This window comes from Labrus bergylta, chromosome 6 (assembly GCF_963930695.1).
Source record: "Labrus bergylta chromosome 6, fLabBer1.1, whole genome shotgun sequence".
Taxonomy (NCBI): Eukaryota; Metazoa; Chordata; class Actinopteri; order Labriformes; family Labridae; genus Labrus; species Labrus bergylta.
This window is the reverse complement of record NC_089200.1, coordinates 21,399,636-21,423,984: the sequence shown is the minus strand read 5'-3', so window position 1 is coordinate 21,423,984 and position 24,349 is coordinate 21,399,636. Positions and strand designations below refer to the sequence as shown.

General features: G+C 40.3%; 1 protein-coding gene across 2 annotated transcripts in view; it reads left to right on the top strand.

The window, feature by feature from the left end:
* The first annotated feature begins 544 nt into the window (after positions 1 to 544).
* LOC109999449 (guanine nucleotide-binding protein G(q) subunit alpha) overlaps positions 545 to 24,349 on the top strand; it is a 33,269-nt gene continuing 9,464 nt past the window's right edge. Inside the window, exons 1-5 of one of the 2 annotated variants that reach the window (XM_020654498.3) lie at positions 545 to 1,901; positions 18,544 to 18,728; positions 18,997 to 19,151; positions 19,835 to 19,963; positions 23,810 to 23,939. In XM_020654498.3, coding sequence (XP_020510154.1) covers positions 1,766 to 1,901; positions 18,544 to 18,728; positions 18,997 to 19,151; positions 19,835 to 19,963; positions 23,810 to 23,939 — 735 coding nt within the window. In that variant the 5' untranslated portion in view covers positions 545 to 1,765. Of the gene's footprint in view, positions 1,902 to 18,543; positions 18,729 to 18,996; positions 19,152 to 19,834; positions 19,964 to 20,517; positions 20,647 to 23,809; positions 23,940 to 24,349 lie in introns of both variants that reach the window. The other variant, XM_020654497.3, reaches the window with a different exon arrangement.

Below are 24,349 nucleotides of genomic sequence, written 5' to 3'. Positions count from 1 at the left end.
TTTTCCAAACTGAGAAATGTAGTATGAACAACGTGATATCACTATGTGTAAAAATGATTTTGATGACACCTCTCCTGAAGTTATTGATTATATTTTTTCGGTGTTGTAATTTGCAGACGGTCCCTCAAGGCTGCTCCGCGGAGAGGCCGACGTAAGGTCCCCAGCGCGGAGGAGGAAAACCCCGGTTGTAGCTCGCAGCCTACCTTGCTGTGATTGCAAAGAGGTGTCGGTTTTGTAAAAAAAATAAAAATAATAATAATAATAATGTGCCGCTGATGAGTTACTGATCCGGGAAAGCCGAATCAGTGAATATCCTCCTAACTTCACCGACGTGTGGAAGTGTCGGTCTCTGACAGGAGATGGGCGTTGCCCCTCCAGCCGAATGTCAGATTCTTTGCCTGACACGCCTCCGAAAAGGAAAGCTTCATGTCAACCAAACTTGGAGAAGTTAACCATTCATGAAAGACCCACCCTAAACGCCCACAAGCCCTGTTTTCATTCGATTAACCCTCAGTCAATCAACTATATCCCAAGCGACGTCAGCAGCAGCGGCAGCGGCAGCAGCAGCACACCGGGGCTGAGGAGGAGTGGGTGACGAAGAGCTATCACCACCACCAGGAAAAAAAAAATATCAGGATCAGAAAATGCACGGACTATAAGGCTTCATTTGACTGTCATTCGGAGCTTTTTGGGTTTTTTTTTCCTCTGGGTTTGGGTGCCGGTGAAGTGAATCGGAGAGCACTAGCTGAACATAATGAAGGTCCTCTGTCAGGCTCAGCTTTCTCATTTTTAACCAGTTGGCTGCAATTCCAGGGATGCTAGTTGAGCTAACGGAGCTAGCTCACAATTAGCCTTCCCATTTAGCCACACTGGTCACTCGTCGCCTTCCTTCCTTCTGCAAGACATAAATACTGCTTTTTTGTTTGTTTGTTGCGCAATTCAAATCGATAGTTTCTTTCAGATCGTTTAAAAAAAAAAAAAAAAAAAAAAGGATCCTTGTTGGTTGTAGGTTCAGAGGCATTGGGTCAGCTTGTTTGTGCTCAGTACATGGACAGTTTGACGGGCGCTCGTCGTCACTGCGCGGGCGTACAGTGCTGCTGGTTTCGGGGCGGCTAAGCTCAGACTCGGCCGGGCGAACCAGCAGAGAGCGATCACACACACACACACACACACACACATTATGTGGCAGTGGCAGCTAGTTGTGTCCCACTGTCTCTGGGACCGAAGTTGGTAGTTAAAAAAAAAAAAAATCCCTCAAGAGCGACAGGTTTCCGGGGCTACTTGGCCGTGGGTTTTGAAAGTGTTGTCACAGTGGACATCCATCAACTTGTCGCGTTAGCCTCGTTTTAGCTTCTAAAGCTATTCCTGCGAAGGCATCGTTTCCCAGCTAGTTTGAGCTTCTTTTTTTTTTTTCTTTTTTTTTTTAAACGAGAGATGCATGAATTAAAATGGTAACCTCCATGTCGGACTGACACACCAGCTGTTTGCGGATATAATGCATTGCAAATTATCCATGTTCAGCTGCCATTCGCTGTAGGACTTGCACAGGACTTTGAACAAGCTGTCAAATATTCTATAGGCTACTTTGGCAGTCAGTCTTCACCATCTGCAAAGAAGGCCAGATCCTGCACCAAGCAAGCAAGTCCATCAAGGTCGATTATCTTGATACTGCACTTTGAAAACGGACTCTTTTATTTATTTGATACTTTGAGAGAGGTGTAGACTAACTCCCACTTGTCAGACGGGCTTTTCAGCTCATGCGGTGATGACTTTAGACTCCATGATGGCTTGTTGCCTGAGCGAGGAGGCGAAGGAGTCCAAACGCATCAACTCTGAGATCGAGAAACAACTCCGGAGAGACAAGAGAGATGCAAGACGAGAACTGAAGCTTCTGCTGCTTGGTAGGTCTGCATTAATTCTCCGGGTTTCATTACAGACAGTGTCACCTTCTTTCTACCTGTGTCACACACTCAAACCAGCGTAGTGCTAAATCTCTGCTTTGGAAGGTTTGCTATATGCAAAACACAACCATGACCGCACAAGCCACAGTAACCTGGTCACCACAGGATTTGTATGCAATGTGATATGCAAATCGTAATTCAGGTGTGATTTACGTTTGGTTTTCTATTTCTAGGGATTATTTTCCCAGCGCGTGTCACCGGTTTTTAATGTAAAAGTAATATGACATTGATTAGAAGATTGTTTGATGTTCTTTCTTTACCAGCTATGCCTTTTACATCTCACAACACACAAGTTGAAAACTGTTTTTTTTTTTTAATAACAAATAACACAAAATTTATGTGATGAAAGTTGAATATTTTTACTCTGTTTACCCAAAGGTAAAGTTGGACATTAGTAATATTTACCTTTTATGCAGCACATCACTTTCATGCTTTGCATTGAAACTTAAATTGCGTTGTCCCTATTAAATGAATACATTCAAAGTACTGTCAGAAACATTAAGGCATGTTCTTAATTATAGATGTATAACTTTGAGTTTGGCTTAGTAAAGCTTTAACAAGCAGCTGTTAACAGACCTCTTATTTATCCCAACCCTGTAGTCACTTTCCACTTTACTGTAATTTTATCTGCCTGTAAAACATGGCTTAGATAATGAAAAAGAGTTGGCTTTAATTAAGTCTGTGAGAACGGGAGACAATGTTCTCCTGATGGCTGCTCTAGAAAAGGCCTCTTTGAGAGAGAGCGTTTCTCTAGAGAATAGACTTTGCCATGCACAGACTCATTTTCATTTGTTAAGAGCAGAAGCGCCATTTGACAGTTTGATGCTGTACATGAAGAATCAGTATTTTAAATCACAAGTGCAAGTTAAGGGGGTTAGCGTGCAACATTGGAACTAGCAGGTATTTAATGTTTAGCCGTAGTGGTGCTTGAACCTCTCTGTGGTTTGTTGTTTTCTGAATTCACACTTTATGCTTCTAAGATGCACTTACTCAGAGCTGCAACAACTTAGCACTGGAAGAGGAAAGAGCTTATATTAAAAAAACAAAAAAACAACATGTTTGCTTGTCTCTGATTAATCACTGAGATTAAGTTTAAAGTCTAAGAAAATGAAGATGAAGTAAATGCTACATGTAAATTGAAATAAAGCAAAAATACAGCACAATGAGCTGTCAGTCTCCCTCTCTTTTTAAAGTGTGAGGAGGACACTGATGTAGAGAATCAAAACGTGCAAAAACAAAACACACTTGTAGCTGTTGAGGGGTTTAGCTGATTCTTTATTGGAACTGCATGATCTGAGTTGACAGGTTGACAAGTGAGAGCTTTTGAAGATGAACAAAATGATATATTAGTATCAAATGTGGGTTTTTTTTAATTACTAAAGGGGTTACACAATTCATTTTGAACAAGCTGCATTGTTAAAAAATTCATGTTCAAGTTTAGTTAGACTGAAATACTAACATTTCAGATCGAGAGGTGAACCTTTTACAGGGTTTTAATTTGATCACAGTGTTGGTCCGTCTGGGAGCTTGACTCACATTGTGTAGAAATCAATCGTGAAGTGAATAGCCTGAGAATGGTTTCTTATTTGACAAAACAGTTCTTGATTTTGTTGAATTTTGTGGACATAATATTCAGTTAAAAAAAGCTTAATTGCAATATATTGTACCACAATTCTCAGCACATCACAAAGTGTTTAAAATCCCAATAATATCGTATCTTGACTCAAGTATTGGGATAATATCGTATCCTGGGGCCTCAGGTGAGTCCCTTCCCATGACAGACCATGACAGGTTAATGAAAGAACCTATAGTAAGTATATATATGTTTAAGTTTGCTGCAATGCAACACACTGTTTCCTCTCTGAGTGCATACTATATTGTTTCTGACTGAAGATTGTGATGTGTGTTGTAGCCATTCTGCTACTTTGTGCTGCTCGAATATATATATATAAAAAAAACACTTGAAAGGTTCACATTTGAGTGAACTGGCTGCTGTACATGCAGAGACGATAAATCACCTGCCCCTAAACGAGTACTCTCAACTACTTTTCACATATAATATCACATAACTAACCAACAGGTTTTCAAGGTAGCTTTAATGTGTTTATACTCCCCACATCAGTGGAGCTACTTCTATAACTGTCATATGCAGTGGCTACATATGCAAACTTTCCATATGGGATGTTTCCTCTCAGTTGTTTAATTTGTAGCACATAAATGCTGAAGTGATACTTTGGATGGTGCGTTCCATTTACCTCAGAACGCGGAGATGGGAATGACATCACTCCTGAGTTTACCTCGTTCCAGTTGTAAGTTGGCAACAAGTCGGACAAAGCAACATGGATGCCTCCAGTAGTACCTTTTTGTTTTGTTAGCTAATACCTGGCGATAACAACACTGAGAGTTTGCGCAAAAATGAACATGACCTCATATCCACAGATAGAACTTGCACGATACTATCGGTGTGATTGATTTATTTACACTAAGTTGTTACTGAACACAACAGGTACAGCTTAAACGTTTCTGTTGACTTCAGTAGCAGCAATGTTGGATTTTTACTCCCTGTACTGAAGGTTCTCTGAGTTTTAATTCAGACGTCAGGGAAGCGTTTTGATGATGTATCAGACCGGGAACTAGGAACGTCCGACTTCCCAGATCTAATGGAACGCATCATTTGGACTGAAAGGTTGAAATACCAAAATGACATGATCACGTGAAAAACAAATAACCGATGTCGGTTTCTTTATACCACGCAGTCCTACTCTACTAGAAAGATACTATTGAGTATAGTGCTATTGCTGTAGCTTAACATGGGCTGCAGGCAAGTGCTATATAAATAATGTTTAATATTATTATTTATTATTATGTTACATTCACAGTGTAAAGGGAATACTTTTAATACTACCCCTGAAATACATTTTAGCACAGAAGAGCTATAAGCCGTTTCACATATGCAGCACACACAAAAATATGCTGTTTACAGATGCAACTCACAGCGGGAGACTATCCCTGTCAGATGAGGGGGGGCGGGGTTCTGCTGAGGCAAGGCGTGACGTAAAAAAAAAAAACCGACGCGGAAGCAGCGGGCAAACAACAGGGATGCTATACGCTGTTATAATGAGAATATTTGCCTTTATGTCAATGCTGCGTGTTGTTCAATGGAATGACAAAGTCAACAAAGGAGTGGAGAACAACATACTGACGAACAGAAAACATGATGCAGCCGGTTAATGACATGCTCGGAGATCGTAGCTGTCTCATAGATACAGACAATGCACTGTACTCCCCCTCCCACTGGCTCGAGGGGAATTCTCCAGATACTATCCTTCTGCGTTCTCACATCAGCTCACTCGGACTTGCTGGCAGGAGAAACTCCGGGTAAAATCCGAGTGAAAAATGTGGCTGTTTGGTCTGAGACATCCTGCACAGTTTTTGGGTTGTTTGGACACATTAAACGTCATTAGTGCCACCAAGTGGATAACCACTGAACTGACCCAGGAGTAACATTTCAGGAGCTGTGTGTCATTTCGGCAACTTTGTAAAAGGCACTGCTGCCGAGTAGTGTTGTCACGATACCAAAATCATGACAATAGTTTAATAATTGAGTTTGATAGCCTATAAAAACAATATGCAGAAATGACAGTAACTGTAAGTCTGTCAATTTATGATTAAAAAAACTAAAACCCAGGATTATTAGTCTCCTCCTTTTAGCACCACACTAAAGTAGAATTAACAAAATACAGCTCCTTATTAACAGAGGTCTCAGCTCTGTATGTAACCTGTTGCTCTTTGAATTCCTTAAACAACTTGGCATGTTTATTGACAAGATGCTTTGGATGTTGGCTCCCCTGGTCTACGTGAGTTTAAAACGTTGTTGAAACATCGTTTACTCGTGGGTTCTGTGGGGTTACTCTGACTGCTTACTGCGACGTAAGCAAAATAATGCCATATTTCACTCGGTACGTCTTGTATGTCAACAAGCCATGGACGGTCGGCAAGACTAGCCAGCCAGCCACGGCTCTCGTTGTGCTTGTCAACATGACAACTGTTTGGCACGCCCACAAAGCCTGCAGGGAGTGAAAGCAGAGCAGAGAGAGACTGTCGCACGTGGAGAAACACTGCTTCTTGTGAAACGCCGTCATACATAAAGTTCTACTAATGAATATCATCAAAAGATCACACAAGCTCAGAGACAAGGGGGCGGGGCGGGCGCGTGTGCGTGTAAGGGAAGCAAGATGAGCAGATTTTCTTTTGTAGTGCACATAGAGGCTTCATTCAGCATTAAACACAGTCTGTTTCATAACCAGTTAAAATAATAATTTCAGGTCCTGCTATAGGTATCAGTTATCACATTCAGCTTGAGTTTCTCTTGTTTTTTGTTGCATTGGTAAGAATATTGAAGTGTTGTTGGAGAGTGATCTTGTCTCTGTTTTGCTTTCCTGCACACAGATGGTGACTTTTAATAAGACATTCCTTCTCTTTCTTCTCAATTGTTCCCAGTTGTTTTATGAAAATATTAAGATGCTAATATTGGGCTTTTTATTGTTTCAGCTTTGGGTCAGACTACGTTTACATTTTGTGAAACAGATAGCTTCAGTGTAAGTGGAATTTGGTTTTCCTGCTTCATGATCGGTGTCTTTGGATCACCTTTGACCTCCACACATGTTTCTTTTTATTTTATTTTATTTGGGCATGGTTTGTGGGGTGTCTTGAATCTCCTTTATATAGAGATGGCCTGTGATTTAAAAAAAAATGTTCAAAAGGGGGGTGCCGGTAGCCTTGTGGGTAGTGCGCATGCTCCATTGTTTGGAGGCTGCGGTACTCCAGGCAGGCGGCCCGGGTTTGGAGTCCGACCTATGGCTCCTTTCCTGCATATCATTCCGCTCTCTTTCTACCTGGTTTCGGGGTCTGTCCACTGTCCTGTCTCTAAAATAAAGCCAATAATCCCCAAAAAACCTAATTATCACATACCTTTTAAAATGGTTTGATTTTACATTTTTGTCACCATTACTAGGGTCGCTGGTTTATCAGAAACCATGGAATGACATAGACGCGCAGTGGGGTCCACGTCCGCACATCGGAGAGACACTGAGAACATGACATCAACTTTACTGACTGTGGCTGATTTTCAGTCATTTTAGTCAGATACAGCCATAACACTGGATAAGGAAGGCTGTCCACGTTGTGTTCCCGTGCTCGTGCATGAACAGTACCGTGCAGAAGCACACCTCGTCCAAGCGTGCCAGGGCTAAGGAAGCGTACCGTGCTTGAGCACAGATCGGAGCACTCGCACTAGTCAAACGATCTGGACTTTAGGGGTGAAGCGTGCTTAGGCACGGTACGGATTGCCTAGGTTGAGTGCGCCCTAAGATGCAGACTGAGGGAAAGGCAAGACTCAGAGGAGGACTCTGTTGCCTGCTCTGTCGCTAATGAAAGTAATAAAATATGTACACATGGTACATGGTAGAGTGCAGTACTAACATGCACATGAAAAAACCCTTCAGAAATATATACCAAATATATTACCATATTCATATTATATATGAACTTTGATCTATTTTTGTCATTTAAAAAGATCCTGCTAGCTGAATTATGCTCTTCTTCTGAACAGTATGGAACACAGCTTTTGTCTTGTGACAGCTCCCAATTATGAACAGCAGAGAGGTGTGCACTTGCAGTCGTTAGAAGCCAGAGTCATCACAACTGCAAGAGCACTTTCTATGCACTTGAACCAGCTAATACTCAGGCAGCGAGGGATATTTACCTAAACTTGGAGCTGATAGTCAGGATACTGCATATATAAACACACTCGCATACACACAGTGAGCACACACTTCATCTGTCAGTGTGCACACTGTCAAACAGGTCCGTATTTTCTGGGTTAATGAATGTTTGTTTTTTGGCAACACCCAAGGATGTCTCATGCACAGAGCCTACCTACGCCTATTATAGTTTCTCTCAGCAAGTCTTACAGTAAGTCAAGCAGATAAGCCCTGTGTTCACCATATTTATTTGTATCCCTGTTAGCTGCTGCCAAGGTAACTGTTACGGCAGGGTTTTGCAGAAATAAAACAAAAAGCAGACAGTACAGACAAACACCCCCCCCCCACACACACACACACACATACACACACACACACACACACACAGGATAAAATGACCCAAAGAACCCTTGCAAGAGTGTGCTTGCACAGTTGCATCATGGGCCCTCACTATGCTGCCCTATAGTATCTAAGCTATCCTCACAGGCACAACGGCACTCATGAAGGCATCCCCTCTACCACATCTGTACCGTACGTCTAACGGTGCTGACTGACTCTTAGCTGAGGTTCATGCTAATCACCACCCACCTGAGCTTATTTCCCAGAAACCTTTAAATTGCCAGACTCATGCATCCTGACCTAGAAGTCCTGTGTGCTTCTGCCAACTTACAGTGCTGTGCAGGTGTTTTACCCAAATACATGTTTATTTTGCATACGTTTTGTGCATGTTAAACATGTCACCCACAGTCTCAGTGGAGTACTGAAAACACTTTTATTACACTCATCAATACATTTCATCCAGGAAACCTCTTCCTGTCAACAGGAAGCATTGATTGTTCAACATTATATTTAGTGTGCTAGGTATTAGGGTGCTGTAGCTGTATCGCTAAAATGATGAGTTGGCTATTTCGGCTATTATGTATATCTGTTTTTAATTGCAATCCATGGGAAGTTTGGTAGAAAATTAGGTATATATTTTTTTTGTAATTTCAAAGGGTGTTCTTAAAGGGATACTTCACCCATTTGCATTAAGCGTTGTATCAGTAGTAAACTGGTAGTATTTTTAAATGGTCGTGCATCCAGCCCTCATTTACTCCTGAGACTGGAAAGTTCTGTATTTCTGAGTCTGAAAAGGAGCTTCCAGTGACGCAAATATCGTCATATTGCGTCACTGGAAGCTGTTGGGGTTAGCGGAAACTACAACGCTAGTTCCTCATATTTTCGACCACTGAAGCTACAGACCAATCACAGATCAGTGTGTGGGAACTCACTCCCAGAATCGAAACTTAACGTCCGCCATATTGCTTGGAAGCTATGCTAACAGGCTCTATGGAGAAAGCTGATAATGGTGGAAAAATATACATATAGCGGAGAGACGGGCTAAAGCTAACTCCTCATCAGCTATCTCTACCCAGCATTTCCGTGGCCAATGGTCAGTCTGTGGCAAATAAGATAAATGAGCAGCAGCTGCGGATCACCTCCTCCAAATGGATTATGGACAGCAATATTTTTTTTCAGGGTTTCAATTTACAAAATGCTGCGAGTTGACTCAGGTATTATCCTGTAAAGGAAGCTCCAGGACTTTCTGGTGAAATGGTGATGCTTGATTCCTTGTCAGGCATCACATGACTATGGTTTAGTGGTCATTGGGTTATATTCAGCAATGAGTATATTATGCTGTGAGACTTACAGTAGAAGAACAACTGAAAAAGCCCCCAGACCTACATGTATAGTAGGTGGACATTGCAGGGTTTCTTTTATGTTTTTGCAGAATGTATCATGTTTTAATACTCAGTGGCAATATTTCACGTTACCTGGGCTTGCGTTAAGTTCATCTGTGCTGTGCCAGGGGTCCCTACATTCCCCCCAGAGGTCTACATATGCAGCTTTAAGGTTTTCTGTTTGGATATGAGAAATGGAGTTTCACAGTGTAGTTTGAAGGCAGGACAGGTACAGTAGGTGTTTGTAGTTCTGTGGCTCTGTTGGTTGGGCAAATAGATGTAGACACACCCAGAGTTTAAGCAGTCATATGACAGGCAGGCTTGTGAAACTCTACAGTGCTTCTCATGTCATCGCCTGTCTCGCTCAGTATCACTGAAACATGGTCCCATTACAACACCTCATATCACTTCATGTTCAGATAAATGTCTGACATCTATGGAAGGGTATAGGTGAAACAAAGACCTACGTCTATTTTGTTTAACAGATAAGAGATACCTCGTGAACTCAAGATTAACACTGAATTTCTGTAAGAGGTTAACAGATGCATTTGCAGGTGTATACTTCATGTCGACTTTCTGTTTCATTTTAATTATATGGCTGTGTTCCACGTTACTGACAGATGACTGAATCTGCATCTTTTGGAAATAAAGACATAAAATATATATATATATATATATATATATATAAAAATAATTTTAAAAAAATAAGACTAACTTTAATAATCAAACAGCATTTGATGGGTATTGTATTTTATAAAGTGACTCTTAAGATGCTGTAATGATCCTAATGGAAGAACAATGAAATATCTATACTTTGTAGCACTGATCGGCTTGTTTGTTTGTATTTGTATGCATATGAAAATCAAACAGGTCTGGATACTTAGGAATACAGAGAGCTCTTTGTATGTTTACACAGCAACACAAGGCGAGTTAACAGCTAAGTCTTGGACTAGGACGAAGGAAGTGAATGTGAGAACGGATCACAACTAGTCAAGGGACTGCAAACCAAAAGGACCTTTGTCCTGTGAAAAATAGCAATGTTTCAGTATTTTTGATTATATGCAGGAGAAAAAAATAAAACAATTGATTTGACATCAAAGTCAAAATATTCAAGTTTAAAGAATTTCTTGGCCTACTTTTCCTTTATTGACTTTGTACAGAACTGTCCTTCTTCTCGTTCTCTCAGCAGAGATCTAGATGTGCTCTCACAGTCGACAAATATCTTCAACACTTTAAAGCAAACCCAGAAACTCTTGACTTTTTCAGACCGTCTTTGCAGTGAGTGGATGTGGATGTAGCTCAACATGTCATGATATAGATGTTACAATTTAAAGAATGGTTTTGCCCTCTGCAGTCTTTCAGCTTCTTTTTTTAAGATGTTTTTTTTTTCTCTAAAACTGATGATATCAGCTAAACATACGTACAAAGCTTCATAATTAGTAAGACCCACATGAGTCTTTGCTCAGGCATGAAGTTTTACTGCTCTGACTCACATGTTCTAATTTCTTGTAAAAATGTAACTCATACCTAAACTTGAACAACACAAAGCCAAAAATGACAAACATGCAAGCTAAACGGAGCCGTGGTATTAATGCCTGTTTGTGAAGGCATTCATCAACACACTTTGTTTGACAGTCCTATTCAATTTAATGAGTATACTGTATACATTAAAGATCATTTGACAAAATAATATAATACAACAGAACCCCAGACTACTTATTTCACTCATGTAAAAAGTTCAAGTTTGAAGTTTAACATTCATCTGAATTGTGATTGAGGGCTAAATGCAGCCCTAGTTGAATTCCATAAGATTAAAGGGTGCAATCTCTTCTCATTAGGGCTGTCAAACAATAACTTTTAAATAAAGCAATTAAATTAACTTCAATCATTCATCACCATTAATTGCTTGTTTAAAATTCCATTATTTTGCATTTAAAACAGTTTTTAGTTTGGATTTGAATTGTTGTGCTATCTTCAGGTTAACCAACGGTTCCCAACATTTTTATGCTGGGCCCCCCTTTGGCAGATGGGAGTATTTCCAAGCCCCCCAACCCTTAGTATAAACATCAACATATACTAAACACACTGTCTGTCACTATCTTTGCTAATAAACACCTTTATTTGTCGAATTGATCTTAAACACTGGCTGCAGAAAGTACATACTAGAAGTTCAGTGTGTGACAACAAATGGAAAACAACAAGCGGCTTTAAAGAGGACATATTTACTTCAACACATGAGGTCATTTCCTCAACTGATTTAGAGATTTCTTCCAGAATTGATCTTGGAAATTCCTGGCAGAAAACAGACTCTATGTCTGTGTCCATAGGCAAACAGTGAGAGTACCAACACTACCAGTCCGCCCCAGCTCGAGCCGGCCCCGGCTCCTCGTCCTCACCGCCAGCAATATAGCCGCGAGACGGTTGCTGCCAACAAGCCGGTTTTGTGTCGTAGCGGCCGTGCTGGATGCACGACCATTTAAAAATACTACCAGTTTACTACTGATACAATGCTTAATGCAAATGGGTGAAGTATCCCTTTTTAAGAGCAGGAGGATGGTGATAAGGTAGTCCAGGTTTTGAGCTCTGATGTCTAGAAGCTCCTGACAATTGAAGGGGATTTATACAAGGCTGTTCAACTATAAAACAAATGTAGGCGCCTATTTTAGTAAAATTAAGTTTAATTGCGATTTTAATTTACACTTTGAGAATCACCTCAATGGGGCATTGAACCGGTTTGTGGTTCAGCTTGTATTGGCTCAACACCTTACTAAGACACTTTTTGTTTGATTTGGCATCGCTTTCTCTGTTTGAGTTCCTTAATCTTCTTGCATGAACATCAGGAAGTTTTGCAGCAAGTTAAGGTTGAGCCTCTTTTTTTTTTACTCTTTACAGACTAAGATCTCTGAAGGATTTCCTTGAAGTATCGCTTGACGTTAATCATTTAAGTATAGATATATTTTTTATTTCCACTCATGCATAGTGTGACTGTCCTAATTGATGTATAAACTAAATCTGAACCTTGTTGAGTCTTGTTTTTGTTAAATCAGTCATACTTAATATTAGGGGTGGGAATTTACAGTGATCTAAATGCTCAACTACTCTCATAACCTTATGAACGAGTGTTTGCTGGTTTAACATTTTTTACCGTAAAAAAAAAAAATTGGACACATACGTTCTGGTGGTCCGCTATATTTTCTGTGATGGGTCGCTCAAAAGCACTGTGTCTCTAGCGGGCTTATTATCCCAGTTCCGAATTAAATTGGGAGTGATGGGAACACATGACTCGGTCCACAAGTCTGTTGTAACAGACACTTTTCATCTCACAATTTTGCTGCATCTTTTTCTCATAGCTGTTGTTAGCCGTGATGGTGGCTCCGAATCAACATACGCCATCAGCAGGTGGAAGCTTTCTCCTTTCACAAAACTTAATAGGAGCATTTCTCCAGTCACTGTTATTTCGTGATTAGCTTCTCTAGACATCTTTCTTTGCTCTGGTATCATCACAACGACATGTGCTGATGATGTGAAGTGAGACTGCCTGTTGTCCGTCTCCGTTTGTTTTCTCCTCCTGCTCTGAGCTCATGAGGTTAATGCTGCTTTAGGCAACCCCGGAAAGTTAGGTGACACACTAACGCTCACTAAGTTGAACTATTGTAGCCTATTACAACGTGTGTGCACGAGTAATGAAACTTTACCGGAGTAATATCGTCAACAACGAGAACTAGAGTACTTTACTTCTCCCTTCCCAGTTTCCTACTCACTGTCCTATCGAATGAAGGCAAAGAGCCCCCAAATTCACCTTTTAAAAAAAAGACGCTTTCTTGGGGCGCTAGTGGCGCAGTGGTTAGTGAGCACGCCCCATGTATGGCGGCTGACGTCTCAAGCGGGCAGCCCGGGTTTTACTTTCCACCCGTGGCCTCTTTCCCGCATGTCATTCCCCACTCTCTCTCCCTGATTTCCAACTGTATCCACTATCCTATCAATCCATTAAAGGCACAAAAAGCCCCCCCCCCTCCAAAGGAATAGCTGACTATAAAATGTTAATAGTATCTAATAATTACTATAAAAGCTAAAAACGACTTATGGACAAGCACTGAGATGTTTTCCAATTATTCAATTTGAAAACCTGTAATTTTTCGTATGTGTATTTCAAAGGGTTAACACATTTTGCTACAAAGTTCCAGTGCCCAGTAATAAGAGGGGAAAAACATGCTGATGAGACTCCAAAGAGAACGTCCTTTATTTGCTTTCATAACTTTAAAATTCCCACAGGCTGAGTGTAGAGGACTGGCTGAGGACATTGTGGGATTAAAAAAATGCTTGCTAAAGTTGCATGTTCAGCTCAGACTCTGTGGAGGACTACTGAAGCCCATCAGCTGGTGTGTTCTGCCATGTATTTGCTAGTCCAGTACAGGCGTTGCCATGGGAACTTGCGCTACCCCTCAGGAGTAGCTCCAGTGGATGTAGATCGGCTCGTCCGTGAGAAATTCTCCTGCTTGGTTTTCCAGTTCAGCACATCAGAGAACAATGGGATCTGTTGAATTAAGATGATCATGCCTGCAAGACAGGCCCCCTCTCCTCTGGTTGTGTGCTTTAAGAAAAATTCATGCACAAAAAAATTAATAGCTTTGAACTGTTTTATTTCTCTTCTTGTCAGTTTTGCGTTTCTGTACTTGGCAACACAGACTTTAAAAAAGGAAACCCGGGGAAATGACTCTGAACGTCTCACTCCTTCTCTCCCCTGTAACACTCTGTTTAGTCAATGAGAAAATGAACTCTCCAGTGTTTGGGCTTGAAAATTGCTATTTATAATGCTCTCTCAAAGATGTACTCTGTCTGAAGGGGAAATTCTGATGTTGCCTGACCTGCTTTGCACAGTGAGCGATCCTGTCTGGTTGAAGGGAAGGCAGCGCTCAGGGCTGCTCCTTTACTGTACAGTGCTCTGAGCTCAGCAGCAGTCAAACCTGACTCTTGTCATCCTTGGAAAGACATTTGTACTCTGCCTTGGGAATACCAACTGTACTTTATAAAACAAGCACATTCCTTCATCTAATCAGCAGCTTCATTACTGCTCCGACAATGTGGCTTTGACTCCATATTTTTGTCCCTTGTGAAACATATAATGTCCCTTCACTTTTTGGCAATGCTGTTGGGTCGACTCCAAGTATAGTCCTGAGCCACTCTGCCCCTGGAAGAACTCAAAAGTATGAGATTGATTTTCATACGTTTTTGAGCCTGCATTAATATAATCTGTATAGTTTAATGATCTTCTACTTTTCCTGTAGCATTGCCATTATCTGTGACTTTCAGACATAATGATGGACACAGTTACTTTTGTCTTTTATTTTCTTTATTTTTTATTTTTTTTAAATTTTGGTTCGAAATGAATTAATTCAGTCATTCATGAATAGCCAAAATTATAACAGGGTTAGCAAATGATGTGAAGTGAGTCTGCCTGTTGTCTGTCTCCCCTGGATTCTCCTTATGCTTTAAGCTCCTGTGTTTAATGTGGCTAAACATTGAACTAACCTTTCAACTCACTGCACCCGCTACCTCTATGTTGAATAAAGTGGAAGCTGGAGAAGTTACTCCCCTGTGTAGTGATTATTATTTTCTTACTAAATATATTCATGAAGGCAACCCCAGAAAGCTAGGTTACACTTTTAACGCTAACTTAGTTGAACTATTGTAGTAAATACCAACGTGTGCGCGAGTAATGAAACATTATTCAAGTCATAGCCTTATGAACAAGTACCCATTAGCAAGCGTACCCATCCCTAATGTTTAGCACCATTTATTTAAAATAGTCTGCACGTAAAGACTTTCAAATTGGTCTGTAGAGTGTGGCTAATGTTAGCAGTGCTAGCACCAGCATCCTTCATTCCTTGTTGCAAGTTAACATCCACATGCCTGTGCTTGTTACACATTGCTCCGGACGAGTGGTTTTATGCCAGTTTAACCTGACACAACCAACACAACTGAACTTAATCTCCATTCACAAGATCAAAATACTACCACACTGTGCTGCTCCTATGAGATAGTATCCGTTCACTGTGTTCGTTTGCATCCAGGTAGTAGAGCATTATGACAGCATCCATTACGGTAAGTGGAGCTACAGTCCCAGCTAGTGGCAGGCAGTAGTTTACAGTTGAGACATAGCATCTGATCCGCATTGCAGACTTGGAATGATAAAAAATATTAATAGTTTGTTAAATTGACTAGAAATCCACATGCTGACTTCAACAGTAGTCCGCAGTCGTGCACATACCTTAGGAAGATCACCTCCCATTAGTGAGGTAGTAGAGTGGGAAGTGCTTTCCTACGTGATACAAACTAGGATGATGCACGAGAATTGTGCTGTTTTGTTGAAGAATGCTTCCATAGCACAAAAGGAAAGCAGAGGTGATAAATATATTCCTAGTCAAATAATGCTAGAAGTACCAAATCACTTAATATCATACCACGACCCACTCCATTTGCACTTTAAGGAAAGGCGAAGCATGTTTTGAAACACTCTTAACAAAAACGTTTGAGGAGAAATGTAAAAGTTTGTGGAAATGTAATTTACAGAATAAAGCTAATTAATGTTGTGGGCGACCCTGCGATTCCTATCCCTGGTGCTAACATGCTATACCAACATGTTGTAACAGAGGAGTGAAAGGTAGAGCAGAGGACATGTAGCTGATAGTACAGTGACTCAGGATTAAAGTTTAGAGATGAAGAGATGAGTGGTGCAGAGCTGAAGCAGGGTTGTAGAGGGAGAAAATAGGAGTTGGACTGGGGGCGGAAGAGAGGAGGAGAACTATGTAGAGAGAGATAAATAGTTAAACTAGAGGTTGAGTTTGGGTTAGACCGCTATCCTCATCCTTTAAATATTCTTCTTTGGTTGATAAACACAACATACAAACCCTTTGGCTTATATCCTGACTCTTGTGTCTCTTAAGAATACGGTGGTAGATTTCTCATGAAATATATCCAGATACAAAACAAAGATCTAAGAGAAGGTGGAGTTTTGTGTGTTTTGTTCTCTGCATGTGTAAGCAAGTTTTCTTCCCTATAACTATGTTTCTGTGTGTTTATGCACGTGTGCATTTGCATGGTCACTGTGATACACAATTGGAGGTCTGAACTTGGCTTACCCGGCTCTCTGTTGAGCTGAGGTGAGCTGTGCAGCCCTCATGTGGCTTTTCTGGGCTGCTCCACTTGCCCAGACTGTCAGGGTGAAAAATTATGGCCCAAAAACAATGATTACCGGGTAAATTCCAGTGTTACATTTTACATCTCGGCAAACTAGAACCAAGATGACAAGAGACTTTATCAAGACCACAATCCCAGAAACATTTGTCATTGCATAACTACTCAACCAGACATGCAACAGGAGGGAACTTTATTTCACCAAAAGCAAGAACCAACTCCATCAAGTGAACAGTTATGTTTCAAGCAATGCATGAAGGAAATTCACTTCCCAGACATGTAACACAAGAAAACCAAAAAAGTAGATTTACATTTTAAATAAAGTGGTATCTTTTGACTAGAGCCTGACTGATTAATCAGCCAGCCGATATTGGCATATCCAGTGACTATCGGTATCAGCTAATTTTATCGCAGATATATGCCGATAGTACTCGATTTATTCATTCATTCATTGTGTTGCACTAGCAGTTCTCTTTACTCAGCCGAGTGTGTAATATGGCTTGCATCAAGCATGATCACTCTCCAGAGTGTCAAGCGCTGATGCTCATACAAGCGCAGTTACTTTCTATTTGAGTGACCATCTTCATTATCTTTTCCACAAGTATTTGATTACTGCATTTGAGGGATCAACTCTATCTATGTATCGATCTAGATTAAACATACATCTAAGAAAGATATCGGCCGATATATCGGTATCTCATTTTTTTCCTCCTCAATATCGGGAACGGCCCCAAAAATCCCACATCGTTCAGGCCCTACTTTTGACAGAATACTCTGAATAAATGTGTATATTTGTTTGCATACATAGATGTGTGTGTCTATATATATATATATTTATTTATTTTTTTCAGTTTTAACCATAGACTGAAAATATTAAAGGACAAAGCCTGAGTGATGTCAGCCATCTGTTACAGCAGGGGTCTCACCCTAACTTTCAGTCAACCCAACGACAGCCTTAGAGCCAGAGCTGAGGTGGGTTTTAAGCCTCTTGACGGACTGTTACGTCACACCCACCTGTCAATCATGTTAGCTACGTGTCTAACTATGGATAACATGTGTCGTTCATAAAATTCAAGTGAGCCGTTTAAAAAAACAAATCCCCCCTCGTGCAGTGTGTGCCAGTGATCACAATAACTAATCTCAGACCTATATCGTTTCTTGTACCAGGCTGTAAACGTGTTCATTTATGCTAGCAGTTACTGTTTCTTGGACACTAATTAATCCATCTAAACTGTATAGCACCTTTCATACAATCACGCAGCCCAAAGTCTTCTACATATGAATAAACAGGGAGAAAATAAAAGCACCAACATTTTGTAATAGAGAGTTCTTTGTTTGTAGTAGAATAAAAATGTAACTGAACATTATGTGAAACGTGAAAGTATAAATAGTAGAATGAAGCAGCCTACATTGGTAAAACACAGAGACTAAGTTGGCATTGAGGTCTCGACCACTTCCTGTGGGCATGATAACGCTCATTCCTTCAACCGCATGTGTAGCAGTGCCAGGGTGTAGGTGGGCAGACGAGGTCAGCCTGTTGCAATGCCTTGCCTGTTTATGACCACAGAAATTGAAGTTACATAAAAGGCTAAACTTGAGTTACAGTTGTGCTTTTGACTCTTAAAAATAAAATGCCCTTACTATATCATCAGCCATTAGGGAAACATGGCGTGTTAAAGTGCTGTCTATAACTATAACACAGCAGTCAGTATGTCCTCCTCCTGAGTTTCAATTCGAGATGCAGAATGGTTTGTTTTCTGTGTTAACCAGAGAAGGTCAGGTGGTTTTGGATGGCTCTCAGTTTGCCAGGCTGATGTACATATTCATGCTGTTTGAATTTATTTGTATACATTTGTAACCCCTATTTAGTGGTTGCATAACTTCCTGTGTCTTCTTGTCTTTCAGGTACTGGAGAAAGTGGCAAGAGCACCTTCATCAAACAGATGAGAATAATCCATGGATCGGGCTACACAGATGAGGATAAGAAGGGCTTCACCAAGCTGGTCTACCAGAACATCTTCACCTCAATGCAGGCCATGATTCGCGCAACTGAGAACCTCAATATCCCGTACAAGTACGAACAGAACAAGGTGCGTACTGTCGAGTGTTCTCAATTCAAGACAACAATGACAAGACTCAATGCAAAAAAATTCAACTTTTAAAGAAGTTGCCAACACTGAGAGGCATGATGTTCCCAAATGAGTCACGAAGAATTCAGCCATCACCACTCATTTTTTTAAGATTTAGAGGCAATCTCTCATAATTTCCACTCATGATTTTCATTTTTCCTCCTCAGGTATTATCTTGACATGTGGTGGTTAAAGTCTGCTTTTGTGCCCTGTGCTTTTGCTCTCCTAGAATAACGCCCAGGTGGTGCGTGAGGTGGATGTGGAGAAGATATCATCATTCGATCAGCCGTACATTAGTGCGATAAAGATGCTCTGGACTGACCCTGGCATACAGGAGGCCTATGATCGCAGGAGAGAGTACCAACTCTCTGACTCAACCAAATAGTATGTCTACTCCAGTAGCATGAGTGATGATTTACTTGATGTATGAAAGTGGAGAAGCAATAATACTGTCTCACTGTGACCCACAAGATATCTCATATAATGTGATGAACTTAGAAGGCGTATTGTGTAAAGTACTCACATTTCATGTACATAGAATATAAACATGAAGTGACATAATTGCTGTTTGTGAAGATTTCAGCAGATCCATTTGAGCAACAGCTGACATGGTTAAACCATTTAATCAGACATGAATGGATCTTACCTTACAATGTAAATGAAACTAATGTGCGATGAAAACTCACATGGTCCTTTTTAATGACTGAACTATGTGAAATTCCTTAAATTCCCATCCCTAGAATTTACTTATATTATCTGATTTTAATAGTAGAGCCAAGAGTATTGAAATCTAAGACGCATTAAAAGGTTGCCACATGTTGAAAGATGGGTTCGGGCAGATAGTGGAGTCGGGTAAAGGGTTTAGGGGTAAGGGTAAATGTAAAGGTTGAGGACAGAAAAAAAATCATGTAGAAATGACTTTTTTTGAGCTGCTACTGAGTATATGAAGATTTATTTAGATGATGGCTCTTAAATGGTTGTTAATAGTTTGGGTCATTACAATGTACATGTGCACGTTGGGACTGCTGGTTTGCCTACTTGTCATATGTTCCTTCCCCCCTCCACAGTTACCTTAACGATTTAGAACGAATATCAACGAGCGGGTACGTACCCACTCAGCAAGATGTGCTGCGAGTCCGAGTGCCCACCACCGGCATCATTGAGTACCCATTTGACCTGGAGAATATAATCTTCAGGTACTGGTGTCAAGTGCAGCTGCTGATGTTGCTGGTTGGCTCGCTGCGTGACAGTTGGTCAATCAGTTGAAACCGTCGATGCTGCTATATCTGCATCTCCCCCTGCTCTGCACAGCAGGGCCCAGCACTTTAAAACATCCATGATGGTACACTCTCAAAGCCTGGACTCGAGAGCAGGACACAGCCCTCCTATTCATTACTGTGGGGGGGAAAAAAGGCAGTTAAAGATGGCTTTTTTTTAGTGCTAAATCGTCTTTCTGTAGTCAAGCAAAAAGTCCCTGCATCAGTTAAAGTGCACACTGAGAGCTTTAAAATCGAGGAATGGTGTGTCTTTGGGAGCTGCCATCAAGGATGAAGCTAACTTTCTAAGAGAAACTTTGGGGCTAAAGGCACAAACCATCACCTAAACCCCTCATAACTCTTGGGAACGGCTTTCTGTGGTCTCATCTGGACTGTTCCACTTGCTTTTGGCAGGGGTGTGCTGTATCTGCTGTTATGCTTCACTTTCTCTTTCCTCCCTCTCTCTGTCTTTTGTTGTTCTTCCTGTTTTCTAGCTATCTAAGCGATCTGGATCGTATCGCTGAATCGTCCTATCTGCCAACCCAACAGGACGTGCTTAGGGTTCGAATCCCAACCACTGGGATCATAGAATACCCCTTCGACTTGCAAAGCATCATTTTCAGGTAGAAGAAGAACCACACAGCTTTTACTAACTCCACTTGAATCACCCCTTCAGTGTTTAGTTCATATTTCAAAAATCTAACCAGTAATCGTAAGTCTGAGATAACATGCTTGTACTTCACACTACAACATGTTTTATGTCCCCATTTGTCCAACCATGTCTCAGTCCTTTCTGTTATTGTCACTATATTTAATGTGAAACATTCATGAACATGCTACCACAGCTGAGAGGCACTTCATTAATAGAAAATGATTCAGAAAGTTTGTTGTGATCCTTAAGATTTAGGCCCTGGTTGATTTAGGGACACAGATGGTTTCCATGGTAACGGTGTGTGTGCAGTTACATTTTTCACAGGAAACACAGAAATAAAACAGAAAACCAGAGAGAGTATGGTCTCACTGCGACCAAACACATCATGTTTACAAACGGAAGCCAGTCAATAATAGAGTTTTTTTATTTTTTGAGGAACAGTGATGTGATAAGAGAGGAGTTTTCTAACAATAACATCACAAAATGACAGAAGCTGGCCCGCTGATGAGTTGGACATGTGGAGACTTGTCACCTGGTCCTCTGTAGATCTTATATAACTGCTCTCTGTGGCTGCTCATTTTTGTTGCATTAGTCACTTTGCAGAAATTGATAATCATCCTCTGAAAAACAGGCAGGAAGATGATCATGCTGTTTAATAATGACTCAATATAGTCACAAGTGAAAAAGGAAATGAACAGTAACCTGCCAAATACTGCAGAGTTACATACAAGCATCATTTCCTGTAGGCGGGTTGAAAATAGCAAACAGTCTGAATCCAGTGATGGAGTCTTTCACTTACATGGGAAACTCAACTTTCACTTTATTCTAAAGCACCTTTTTATATACATAAGCATGCAGCCCAACGTGCTCTACTAGGGGACAGAGAATAATGTATAGATTAAAAAAAAAAAAAACATAAATTGAAATGATAAAAGACTAGAGCGAGAAAATCATTTTAAAAAGACCTGGTGATAATAATGGAATACAACAGTAAAAAGATTATGACAATAATTAACTAAAATTAATAGAAATGAGTAAAAAGTTGAACAAACCAAAAAAGTACACAATATAAAAACAATAAAAACAATCATAAAAGAGTGAACCAAGGCAGTCGGGAAATACTCCAGATTAAAAACCAGATCAAAAAAATATTCAAATACAAAATTGAGGATCAATTACTGAATTTGAAGGTTTTTAATGGCTTCTACAGAAGAAAAAATCAGGCGACAAATAGTATCATGGATAGGTTCAGGGTTTTGGGATTCAATTTCTTGCAATGTTAGTAAGAAAAAATACCCTGCCATTACCTACATACATCTTCACTGTCATAGTTCATGGCTTATTCTGTCTCTTATAATAATTGAGCTTCAGGTTTGAGATTGTAAGCATCCCATAATGTGCAGAAAAAGCCTTACAGTTAATCTGTAGAATAGGTGATAATGAAAACAATTTCAGGTACTCTACATGAATCTGTGTTATCACTTAAATCCAGTCAGTTAATTGGCACAGAATGGCCGTGTGCATGAGCATTTAATTTATAAAACATTCAACATTTCTCACAGGCAGTGCTTTTATGTAATAGTCCCTCCTAGTTTATTATTCCTCGGCTCTGTTCTTGGCAAAGAGACAGTCTTGGAACCCGCCACCAATACACAGAGCAGCTTCCCCTCCTCCTCCTCCTCTTGAAAAAAAAAACAGAGAAGATTTGGAGTTAGAGATAGATCCAGGGAACAAGAACGATTACAGAAGAGTGCAAATCGATAGGAAGCCATCATGTCAGCCCCCTCCTACGCTTGGCAGGGCTAGAAATAACTGCTTGCAGTGAGGTTGTGCTGAAGAGGTTCCCAGCAGCCTTGCTGCAGCTACCTGATAGGCTCTCTGCTGTTTGGCTCTGCTGCTGGAGGTGAATCACTGCATGCTCTCAATGACATCAGCTTTGTGTTTGGAGAGCAAAAATACATACATGAAGTGGTTAAAATACGAGGGGTCAAGTTATATTGAAAGAAAAGGGAATTTATCTGATGTGAAGGAGACTTATTTTATGGATTTTCCATCGATTATAGTCGTCATCCCTCCTGGCAGACTCACTCACCGAGTGAACTCATCTTTGTAATCATGTGATCAAGGGTTCACCGCCTAGCTTTTGAATGTTATTGTCTTAATAGTGAGATGTACAATGACTTACATTTTGAATACAGCAACACTTCAGTTCAGAGTCTGAAGATGTATCTTCTTCTATAAGAGATAATAACTGAATTTTAGCCATTATTCTCATGTTAGCTAGAAGCAGTAGGTTTCCAGTCAGACATAATCTTACTTGCCCCTTCTTAGTTTGAACCCCAATGAGAAAGAAAGTCAAGTCAAACCAAAATATGGAAAATGAAAAATGGTTAATCAAAGAATCGAACATTTCTGTAATATCCATTTTCTCTCTTTGACTTCCCATTTATTTACTCTTCCATTTCTCTCTCATCTGGTTACCTTCCTCGTCTTCGTTGCTCTCTTCACATGCCTCACATTAGCACCTTTTTATATCTACTTTAAAACGACTCTTCCTGCATGAACTCTTCAGATAGAAGGATGGCATCGTGTGTTCACATGCATACACTTTCTGTTTAGTTTACTGTCAGGAAGTTCTGCTCTGTCCTCTCTGTGATTCTCTGTGCACATTCTCCGTTCATGTTTCTTCTTCTGTTGTCTCTGTGATAAAGTAATTAGACATTGTTTTGAATTAGTAATAGCTAAGCCATTTTTGCAAGATGAATGTGTCTTTGCACAGATTCATATTGTAATTGAAATCATACTCATGTCCTAAAGTGACTGGTCTGTCAGGGTCTCCTCTCTTTTAAAAATGTTGATTTAAATATACTTTACTGCTTTAAGTAAATTAATTTGTTTGATGTGTATTCTAATTATCTGTGGTTCCAGAGTGGGACACCCATGGTAAATAAGAATATTTAATACATTGAAATAATAATCTGAATGTGTGCTTACCAGCTAGTTTGAAGTTTAAACAAGCGAACAATCAATCGAGAAACACAAAGGAAGAGATTTGGACCTAATTCTACACCTTCTCTTTTATGTGATATCTTCCGCCCTCTGTTTGATCGTCTTCTATCTGATCTGCCTATTAGGATGGTGGATGTGGGGGGTCAGAGGTCAGAGAGGAGGAAGTGGATTCACTGCTTTGAGAATGTCACCTCCATCATGTTTCTGGTGGCGCTCAGCGAGTACGACCAAGTCCTGGTGGAGTCAGACAACGAGGTGAGGCAAAGACGCAGGGGTGATTTTCAGAACTGTCGAGTGCATACACTAAGATGTTATCACATTTTCTCTAGTTTGTAAGCTGATTAATTTGCTTCTGTAATTTGGCTTTGAAAATAGCTTTATAAGCATACTGGTAATTATTCTTCATATATTATTCATATTCATATGGACTGGTATGATATAGTGCTGACACTGACAAAGAAAATCAACTTTGAACGAATTAAGAATATGACACGGTAATGTTTGAAGACATTCTAACCCCAGCTGACACCGCACAGACACAAAACATTTCCATTACTTCATTTTTCTTTAGAAATAATGAGCTTAAAAGCAACACCCTGTAGACATTCAAAACTACTTATTTTTAAAAATATAATTCACCAGAATCACAAGTCTATCAGCTTTAT